The sequence below is a fragment of the Scomber japonicus genome, chromosome 10, assembly GCF_027409825.1.
Source record: "Scomber japonicus isolate fScoJap1 chromosome 10, fScoJap1.pri, whole genome shotgun sequence".
In the NCBI taxonomy this organism is placed as follows: domain Eukaryota; kingdom Metazoa; phylum Chordata; class Actinopteri; order Scombriformes; family Scombridae; genus Scomber; species Scomber japonicus.
In genome coordinates this window covers 34,463,374-34,474,197 of record NC_070587.1, presented here as the reverse complement: position 1 = coordinate 34,474,197, position 10,824 = coordinate 34,463,374, and the positions used below count along the sequence as shown (strand labels likewise).

Below are 10,824 nucleotides of genomic sequence, written 5' to 3'. Positions count from 1 at the left end.
ATGGTTCCTTAAAGAGACAGATGGGACTCATAAACTAGAGTTGAATGCTTAAGATCCAGTCTACAACAAAGGACTCACTGTTCTTTACAGAATTGGCTGTAGCCATATGAGCCACAGTTGAGTTGAGGGGAAGAAGTGTGTCTGGGAAGGAATGCCCAACAAATAAAGTTGATGTAAAGCCTCATATGGCACCACAACAGCTGGGAACCCTCAAAGGCTCAGAATATGGAGAAGACAGAGATGGAAAAGAGGGTAAAGCTGGTATGGTACTTCCTGTCACAAAAAATCCAGGACCTTGTTAAAAACGAAAAGAAAGAATGTCAGGAAAAAGTGTAGTTTTATTACTAGTTTTGATGCACATAATGAAATGAAAATGGACTCTCAAGTTAGTAAATGTTTAATAAATTATTTTTCAGCTTCAAATCATTTGATATGTTTGTAGTGTTTTTTTTTTTACATACAATAAATTGTATACATTCTGTCACCTTTTTGGAAAGGTATATGTTCTGATCCCACGGCCCATACCGGTGTACAGGATGACTCATATCAGACCTCATGCCACTCGCTCAAAGCCACAGCTCCAGCTAAAACCATCTGCTCATGAGTTTAAACCAGTGAGAAATGTATCAGCTGACAAAGACTCAGTTACAGAGCAAGAAGCAGTTCACATGCCAGAACAGCCACAAACACCACCAGATTAACACAGTGTGAAGGAGCCTGATCTAGAGCCACCCAATGAACAAACTGTAAGGAGATCCTCACGTGTGCCACGACCCAGGAGAATGTTCACTTATAACAGTTTAGATCAACCCTCATATCAGCCATTGATTCCTGGAGACAACGTTGTGTTCCAGTGTGTACCTTATCCTATGTCAAGCACTGGGATGCCAAGTCTCGTCCTCCTGGACACCAACTATGTGCCAAGGCCAGTAGTCTGGACTTGCACATAGTTACAACTTGATGTATGATAGCCAAGATACTTAACAAACTAGGCACTAATGATTTCTCCTGAATTAAATTTGATGTCAGGAGGCATCTTTAAAAAGTAGGGGAGAGTGTAGAGGGAGGGAAAAAAGCCTCTTATTAGAAGTTACAAGAAAATTAACATCCACCTTATTTTTTTATGTCATTACATTTAAAAACACATATAATTAGTTACTTCCTAAGTTAGACTCCCAAACATTACATATTGTTGTTATTCCATTTTGTGACTATAGGTGGCACTATGATACCAGGTTCAGTAAGAAACCTGTAACTCAAGCCCATGTTACTCCACAGGAGCCAAGTACCCCTGACTGCAGACCAGAGACACAATAAAGTGGCGCTTGAAGTAGTCGCACACTGCTGAAACCGTGTTTGGTGCTTACTGCTCCACTGGTATGTAAAATAATGTGAAAAACAACTTAAAATTGGTCAGCATACTGCCTAGACGTTGGAAGAACATTTGGTCACATGTTGAGTTTTAAAAGTGTTCAAACACCGGGTTTGGACCAAGTTTATGCATATGTTGCTCTAGATAATGCAGGTTCATATAACTGACAGACTTGTGTCAGGGACAGATGAAATACATCTAGGCATGTTGCTATGGTAATGTAATGCTTTTGTTGATTATTTCAGTGCATTTAAATTAGTTTGATCATTTTTATGTATTTGTCAATGCAGCCACAGTATGTGCTTTCACTGTTTTATTATTTATATGTATTTGTGGTTAATAAGGTCATTAATTAGCCAGCTGAATGTAAAATGAGATAATTAATAAGATAAATAAAACACAAGACAACACAAGGACTAGACAGTATAAATATATATGGAGTTTAAACAGATACAGACATGTGTTCCAATGTTTTGTGTCACTTTGTGTAGGCTGAGCTAATGCCATCATAACCTCAATTTTTTTGGTTAATTTAACCAAACCATGATTCTGTACATTAACTTCCTTAACACAGCATTAAAGTTAGGGACATTGTTAAAAACAATCATGTGACTAGAACTCATCTACCTTGGAAGTTTAATCAGAATTATAAATTCATCATTGAATGCAACCTGAAGCTTCTACGTTTTTGCTTTGCTGTAATTGGACCAAAGATGGGCTGTATAGAGTGGAGTACAATATGCTTTAAAAAGAGCTGTCTTTACATCATCTGTTCACATGTTAAACTTGCATGCCAGCATATTTGTACATACGTTTTGTAACATTGATGCTGCACATCATCATCATCATCATCATACAGGTCAGCCCTGATGATGTGCTCTCTACATTTAATGTAATGTTTCTTAATTCTTAAAAATAAACATATCCAGTTTGTAACATTATGCTAGCTATGCCAGCTTGTTTATTGTTCACTTCATTTCAACATGTCCTTTTCTTCTTCACAATTTCCTGGTGTTTTCCTACTATCACCAATGGTTACACGCCACCTAGTGGCAACTTATGGAAACACCTATCATTACATTCTGATCTTCCTTGGTTGTAACAATCATGACAACTTTCCTTTTAGAATTGAATTTGATGTCATACTGCATACCATAATTTGAGCAGATTCTGAGCATTTGTTGTAATCCAGCACTGTAAGGAGATACAAAGACTAAGTCATCAGTATACACCAGATGATTAGTAAGATTACTCCCTACTACACAGCCAGTCCTGCACTCTTTGAAGGTGAAACTGAGGTTTATTGTGTTTCATAATGAGTTTATTTCTTTATGTGAAACAAAAACCTGACAAACAAAACTTGACAGCGTTGTTGACAATGTAAACTTACATGAAAATGTTCTGATGTCTTCATGGAGAATTTTTGACATTCATTTACAAAGATGTTGGTGAACACTTGCCATCAATGATCTTTTCAAATCTAGCATCAGACAGAATCTTTTCCCACTTTGTGTGTTCTCATGTGTCTAGTCAAATGGGTAGTATATCTGAACTTTTCCCCACAAGTTTTGCAATTGTATGGCTTCTCATCTGTATGGAGAGTCATGTGTCGTTTTAATTTGTTCCTCTCAGAAAATCTTTTCCCACAGGTATCACATGGGTACGGCTTCTCACCTGTGTGTGTTCTCATGTGCACTTTTAATGCGTTCAGCATAGAGAATCTTTTCCCACAGGTGTTACATGGGTACGGCTTCTCACCTGTGTGTGTTCTCATGTGCAATTTTAAGTTGGTTATATTAGAGAATATTTTCCCACAGGTGTTACATGTATGTGGCTTTTCACCAGTATGGACTCTGAGATGTCCGCACAAATGGGCCTTGACCGCAAATGATTTCCCACAAGTTTTGCATTTGTACGGCTTCTCACCTGTATGGACTCTCATGTGCACTTCTAATGCGCTCAGCACAGAGAATCTTTTCTCACAAATGTTACATGGGTACGGCTTCTCACTTGTATGGAGTCTCATGTGCACTTTTAATGAGCACAGCTGAGAGAATCTTTTCTCACAAGTGTCACATGGGTACGGCTTCTCACCTGTATGGACCCTCATGTGCACTTTTAAGTTGTTTAGATCAGAGAATCTTTTCTCACAAGTGTTACATGTATATGGCTTTTCACCTGTATGGACCCTCATGTGCACTTTTAAGTTGGTTAGATCAGCGAATCTTTTCCCACAGGTGTTACATGTATACGGCTTTTCACCTGTATGAACTCTGAGATGTCTGCACAAACTGGACTTGACCACAAAGGATTTCCCACAAGTGTCACATTCAAAACACGGTTTCTTTGTCAAAGTATTATTGTGAATCTTTAAAGTGGTAGACTTGTCAATCTGAGTTTTATCAGGACTCAAGTCCAGAGTCTGATCTTCACTTTCCTCACAGGTAGGAGTCAACATCAAGGTTTCTGTCTGCTCCTTCAGTACCGGCTGTTCTATCTCAAGACTGGTGCAGAGTTCCACTTTAATCTGTGGAGGCTCTGGTTCGTCTTGTTCCTCTTTAATCTGTGGAGGCTCTGGTTCCTCTTGTTCCTCTTTAATCTGTGGAGGCTCTGGTTCCTCTTGGTCCAGACTTGAGTTCCTCTCCTGGTCACAGAGCTGCTGGTCAGTGAGAACCTCCTCCTCCCCACAGACATGCTGCTGTGGGAGCTCTGGAAGGACAAAGAGGAAAGACTGAGGAGAAACTCTTGTACCACTTTCTGATAAGACATCCTTTATAAAGGCTTTACACCTCCTGTGACCGGTTAAGTTTTATGGCATATGAAACTCTGACTATAAAAATGGGGATCTATGTTTTACATGTCAGTTCTTCTGTTTGCACGTAAAAGACTTCAATTTCATAAGTCTGCTGAAGCCTCATTTTGGCCCCAGTAAGATACCACAAGTGGTGGCATTTTATGCAGTTTCATGTGTTTTTTTCATATGAAACACTAAGTTGGTATCAGTATCACTTTAAGGGTACTTATAGATTGGTACTGGTATCGTCATTTTTTAAAAAGATACCCAGCCCTAATCATCTGGTAGATATGTTTGTGGAGAATGATATTATACTCTCCTGTAGGCCAACTGTCAACTACGGAAGTAATTCATGAAGAACTTGAATTTTAATTTAGACCTGGTTCAATGTGTCTGGATGGAGAGATATGAAATTGACTTTTTTTATGGTTTCATAAGCAAATTAAAGGTTTCTCTATTCTGAAAGTGGTTTAAACAGCATCTTTTACTACAATGTCTCAAACTTTTTTCACATATAAATGTTACAGAAATAGTATCAACCGCTAAATATCATTATTTATGTTTCCCTTAACTTTCCCCTTAACGCCCAAACAGAAACTGACTTCAGTGTCGTAGAAACCCGAGCAAATAACTAAACCTATTCATTTTAATCACTGCGGTGGTATATAAAGCTGACTGTTGTAGTTTATTTCATAATAATTAGAGTTTTACAGACCTGTTCTGTGTAACTTTATTTCAGGTTTCCAAACGATATCCAGCAGTCTGCGCTGACGGTTGATCTCTTCTTCGTACTCTGAGATAGTTGTTTGAAAATGTCGGAATATTTCTTCAGCAGCAGCAGTTAGTCGCTCGTTGATTAACTCTCTCAAACGCTGACCTGAAGTCATTGTTGCTTCTTTACAGTAAAATGTCTCCGTGTAATGCAGAGAGACTTCTTCCAAGAAAATACAAAACAGCAGACGTTTACTCCCGTTCTGGTGTCACACTTTTAAGCTTCCGACTGTAGAATCATATGGTTGTTTAGTTCCGCTTGTTATGTTCTTCCTTTCCTTCTTCTTTTGGAATTATTTGCTATTGTCAGATATCGTAAAGGTGGATTGCCGCCTACTTGATTGTAGTTTGTTACAGAACATTTTGTAATGTCATGTTTTTTGTTGTTGTTTCTATTCCTTTCGTTTCATCTCACATGCCAGAACAGCCACAAACACCACCAGATTAACACAGTGTGAAGGAGCCTGATCTGGAGCCACCCAATGAACAAACTGTAAGGAGATCCTCACGTGTGCCACGACCCAGGAGAATGTTCACTTATAACAGTTTAGATCAACCCTCATATCAGCCATTGATTCCTGGAGACAACGTTGTGTTCCAGTGTGTACCTTATCCTATGTCAAGCACTGGGATGCCAAGTCTCGTCCTCTTGGACACCAACTGTGCCAAGGCCAGTAGTCTGGACTTGCACATAGTTACAACTTGATGTATGATAGCCAAGATACTTAACAAACTAGGCACTAATGATTTCTCCTGAATTAAATTTGTGACTGTGAGTTAACTAGTTATTGTAGCTCTAGATGTCAGGAGACTTTCTAAATTAGACTCCCAAACATTACATATTGTTGTTATTCCATTTTGTGACCATAGGTGGCACTATGATACCAGGTTCAGTAAGAAACCTGTAACTCAAGCCCATGTTACTCCACAGGAGCCAAGTACCCCTGACTGCAGACCAGAGACACAATAAAGTGGTGCTTGAAGTAGTCGCACACTGCTGAAACCGTGTTTGGTGCTTACTGCTCCACTGGTATGTAAAATAATGTGAAAAACAACTTAAAATTGGTCAGCATACTGCCTAGACGTTGGAAGAACATTTGGTCACATGTTGAGTTTTAAAAGTGTTCAAACACCGGGTTTGGACCACGTTTATGCATATGTTGCTCTAGATAATGCAGGTTCATATAACTGACAGATTTGTGTCAGGGAGAGATGAAATACATCTAGGCATGTTGCTATGGTAATGTAATGTTTTTGTTGATTATTTCAATGCATTTCAGTTAGTTTGATCATTTATATGTATTTGTCAATGCAGCCACAGTATGTGCTTTCACTGTTTTATTATTAATATGTATTTGTGGTTAGTAAGGTCATTAATTAGGCAGTTAAATGTAAAATGAGATAATTAATAAGATAAATAAAACACAAGACAACACAAGGACTAGACAGTATAAATATATATGGAGTTAAAACAGATACAGACATGTGTTCCAATGTTTCCAAAAACAAGAAGAGTATTTTGTGTCACTTTGTGTAGGCTGAGCTAATGCCATCATAACTTCATTTTTTGATTCATTTAACCAAATCATGATTCTGTACATTAATGCATTAAAGTTAGGGACATTGTTAAGAACAGTCATGTGACTAGCAGTCGTCTCTCTTGGAAGTTTAAGCAGAATTATAAATTCATCATTGAATGCAACCTGAAGCTTCTACGTTTTTGCTTTGCTGTAATTGGACCAAAGATGGGCTGTATAGAGTGGAGTACAATATGCTTTAAAAAGAGCTGTCTTTACATCATCTGTTCACATGTTAAACTTGCATGCCAGCATGTTTGTGCATACATTTTGTAACATTGATGCTGCACATCATCATCATCATCAATGATTTAATGTGATGTTTCTTAATTCTTAAAAATAAACATATCCAGTTTGTAACATTATGCTAGCTATGCCAGCTTGTTTATTGTTCACTTCATTTCAACATGTCCTTTTCTTCTTCACAATTTCCTGGTGTTTTCCTACTATCACCAATGGTTACACGCCACCTAGTGGCAACTTATGGAAACACCTATCATTACATTCTGATCTTCCTTGGTTGTAACAATCATGACAACTTTCCTTTTAGAATTGAATTTGATGTCATACTGCATACCATAATTTAGTTAGATTAGTAAGATTACTCCCTACTACACAGCCAGTCCTGCACTCTTTGAAGGTGAAACTGAGGTTTATTGTGTTTCATAATGAGTTTATTTCTTAATGTTAAATAAAAAACCTGACAAACAAAACTTGACAGCGTTGTTGACAATGTAAACTTACATGAAAATTTTCTGATGTCTTCATGGAGAATTTTTGACATTCATTTACAAAGATGTTGGTGAACACTTTCCATCAATGTATTGTAACGGATTATGGATCTTAAAGATATTGAAAATAGCTCTCGTAATAAGGGGCACCACCTTCGTAAGAAGGAAAAGATTTTTACTTAATTGGATGTTTGATTAGCCAATTAATAAATCAATAAATCATAATAATTAATAAATCAATACATTTCTGAATCAGTCAAATATCTAAAGTTCATGGCTCTACGGTTCAATAGATCCCCTGTATCACTTCAAAGAATAGACATACACCATTGATTGAGTTTTATGGATTTTATTAACTACACACTACTAATAAATGATGTATAAATAAATGTAATGATACAATACAATATGAATTCAAGAGGTTACTCGATATAGCGACATGAATGAAAGATGATGGTGAATGATGAATTTAAATGAAGGATATGTAATTATGTGGAAACTAAGAAAACTTGTAAGTTTTACTGAGTCTCTGCTCAAAAAGTTCTCTCAGGTTGATGAAAGATGGAGGAAAACTAGTTCACTGTTTAATAACTTACTGGAGAGGTCTCAGCGTTGGCGTCGAAATCATCAAAAATGTCAAAAACAGGCTGAATGCAAAACTTAATGACGTGTTTACTTAAAGAGCCTTTTCTCTGGACGTTGCTGGTGAAAGTTACAAGATTACAAAACTTAAGAAAACTTAGATAAAGAATAACTAAAGATTAAGTTAAGAATGTGTGAGGTGAAGAAAAGAAAAGATGGACAGAGCAAAACCTGAAACAACGCAAAGACCGTTTCAGATGCGTTCAGGTCAGCAAAGCCCTGTTCAGGTCAGCAAAGCCAGTTTCAGATGGATGCAGCTGGTTTTTGTCCCTGGGGAGGGCTTGTGTGTCAGCCAATCAGATTTATCACAGCTACTCTGAGGATCTAATTTCCAGCTTTTTACCATGAAACTTTTCATCATCATCATTCATTCAGTATTTAATCCTGATTATAAAATGCATACTATAATCTATTGACACAGAACACAGGATGTATTATTCTGGCATTGATATGACATCAGCTTGATTCTTCAAGCTGCCATTCATTAAAACCTGAAGAGGATTAATATGATCAAGCATAACACATTGTTATTCTACTTATTCCATGATAGATAATTGATTATCAACAAAATGTAAGCATAACATCAGTGTAACACTTTCTCACATTAAGTAAACATTTTCATACCAAAATGTGTGTTTATGAAAGGAGAAAGTATAATCACAGTTCTCCAAATACATATTTATCTATGATCGCTGTAATAGCTGTTACAGTGGAGGTTTCTTTAGGTAATTGATAATGATATAAGTAATTGGTATTGTTTAAACCATACTTTTTACTAAGATGTTCTTGTTTTGCTTCACAGAAGACAGGATGGCTTAACACGTGGGTCACAAGCTCATGTCTCATGAGACTAGGCAGAAGCCAGAGTCTGTCCCCCACTCCGGGTGAAAACTTTGTTGGTCTAAAAGGTCATTTTTCATGCCTCGGGTTAAACCTCATGACAGGAAGAATGGGGGAAGTGAAGACAATCCGGCCCATTCTTACAAAGTGAATTATCCTTGCAATCGGATCAAAGCATTCCATTCAGACTGACTCTGCTCCCCCCTGTGGATCAGCCAGAGTGTTCGCTACAGTATTTTTAGTCTTTTCAACTCTAGCATCAGACAGAATCTTTTCCCACTGTGTGTGTTCTCATGTGTCTACTCAAATGGGTAATAAATCTGAACTTTTCCCCACAAGTTTTGCAATTGTACGGCTTCTCATCTGTATGGAGAGTCATGTGTCTTTTTAATTTGCTCCTCTCAGAGAATCTTTTCCCACAGGTATCACATGGGTACGGCTTCTCACCTGTGTGTGTTCTCATGTGTGCTTTTAATAAGGACGCCGTACAGAATGTTTTCTCACAAGTGTTACATGGGTACGGCTTCTCACCTGTATGGACTCTCATGTGCACTTTTAATGTGCTCAGCGCAGAGAATGTTTTCTCACAGGTGTTACATGGGTACGGCTTCTCACCTGTATGGAGAGTCATGTGCACTTTTAATTGTCTCCTCTCTGAAAAGCTTTCCCCACAGGTATCACATGGGTACGGCTTCTCACCTGTATGGATTCTCATGTGCACTTTTAATGCGCTCAGCGTAGAGAATGTTTTCTCACAGGTGTTACATGGGTACGGCTTCTCACCTGTGTGTGTTCTCATGTGCACTTTTAAGTTGGTTATATTAGAGAATATTTTCCCACAGGTGTTACATGTATATGGCTTTTCACCAGTATGGAGTCTGAGATGTGTGCACAAAGTGGACTTGAGCACAAATGATTTCCCACAGGTATTGCATTTGTACGGCTTCTCACCTGTATGGACGCTCATGTGCAATTTTAATGCGCCCAGCTGAGAGAATCTTTTCTCACAAGTGTCACATGGGTACGGCTTCTCACCTGTATGGACTCTCATGTGCACTTTTAATAAGCCCAGCTGAGAGAATCTTTTCTCACAAGTGTCACATGGGTACCGCTTCTCACCTGTATGGATTCTCATGTGCACTTTTAATGCGCTCGGCGTAGAGAATGTTTTCTCACAGGTGTTACATGGGTACGGCTTCTCACCTGTATGGAGAGTCATGTGTCCTTTTAATTGTCTCCTCTCAAAAAAGCTTTTCCCACAGGTATCACATGGGTACGGCTTCTCACCTGTGTGTGTTCTCATGTGCACTTTTAATGCGCTCAGCGTAGAGAATCTTTTCTCACAGGTGTTACATGGATACGGCTTCTCACCTGTGTGTGTTCTCATGTGCACTTTTAAGTTGGTTATTTTAGAGAATATTTTCCCACAGGTGTTACATGTATACGGCTTTTCACCAGTATGGATTCTGCGATGTCTGCACAAACTGGCCTTGACCGGGAATGATTTCCCACAAGTGTCACATTCAAAACACGGTTTCTCTGTCAAAGTATTATTGTGAATCTTTAAAGTGGTAGACTTGTCAATCTGAGTTTCATCAAGACTCAAGTCCAGAGTCTGATCTTCACTTTCTTCACAAGTAGGAGTCCACATCAAGGTTTCTGTCTCCTCCTTCAGTACCGGCTGTTCTATCTCAAGACTGGTGCAGAGTTCCTCTTTAATGTCTGAAGGTTCTGGTTCCTCTTGTTCCTCTTTTATCTGTGGAGGCTCTGGTTCCTCTTGGTCCAGACTTGAGTTCCTCTCCTGGTCACAGAGCTGCTGGTCAGTGAGAACCTCCTCCTCCTCACAGACATGCTGCTGTGGGAGCTCTGGAAGGACAAAGAGGAAAGACTGAGGAGAAACTCTTGTACCACTTTCTGATAAGGCATCCTTTATAAAGGCTTTACACCTCCTGTGACCGGTTAAGTTTTATGGCATATGAAACTCTGACTATAAAAATGGGGATCTATGTTTTACATGTCAGTTCTTCTGTTTGCAAGTAAAAGACTTCAATTTCATAAGTCTGCTGAAGCCTCATTTTGGCCCCAGTAAGATACCAC

General features: G+C 38.5%; 2 protein-coding genes across 2 annotated transcripts; both read right to left on the bottom strand.

Annotated features, from left to right (window-relative positions):
• Positions 1–2,858: 2,858 nt before the first annotated feature.
• LOC128366950 (gastrula zinc finger protein XlCGF28.1-like) lies at positions 2,859–5,053 on the bottom strand. The gene is made up of 2 exons (XM_053327712.1): positions 4,882–5,053; positions 2,859–4,081 (listed from the first exon to the last, which is right to left on the bottom strand). Exons 1-2 carry the CDS (start codon positions 5,051–5,053, stop codon positions 2,859–2,861), a joined length of 1,395 nt encoding a protein of 464 aa, XP_053183687.1.
• Positions 5,054–5,329: 276 nt separating this feature from the next.
• On the bottom strand, positions 5,330–10,378 carry LOC128366949 (zinc finger protein 239-like). Its single transcript, XM_053327711.1, has 3 exons — positions 9,847–10,378; positions 9,259–9,678; positions 5,330–5,406 (listed from the first exon to the last, which is right to left on the bottom strand). Exons 1-3 carry the CDS (start codon positions 10,376–10,378, stop codon positions 5,330–5,332), a joined length of 1,029 nt encoding a protein of 342 aa, XP_053183686.1.
• Positions 10,379–10,824: the final 446 nt, after the last annotated feature.

Excerpts from the sequence above, each read along its gene's own strand:
- LOC128366950 (XM_053327712.1), bottom strand. The coding sequence starts at position 5,053 with ATGACTTCAGGTCAGCGTTTGAGAGAGTTAATCAACGAGCGACTAACT. Across the intron at positions 4,082-4,881 it reads AATAAAGTTACACAGAACAG|AGCTCCCACAGCAGCATGTC; the intron begins GTCTGTAAAACT and ends TTGTCCTTCCAG.
- LOC128366949 (XM_053327711.1), bottom strand. The coding sequence starts at position 10,378 with ATGTGGACTCCTACTTGTGAAGAAAGTGAAGATCAGACTCTGGACTTG. Across the intron at positions 9,679-9,846 it reads GCACATGAGAATCCATACAG|GTGAGAAGCCGTACAAATGC; the intron begins GTGAGAAGCGGT and ends GCGTCCATACAG. Across the intron at positions 5,407-9,258 it reads GCACATGAGAGTCCATACAG|ATCAGGCTCCTTCACACTGT; the intron begins GTGAGAAGCCGT and ends GGGTGGCTCCAG.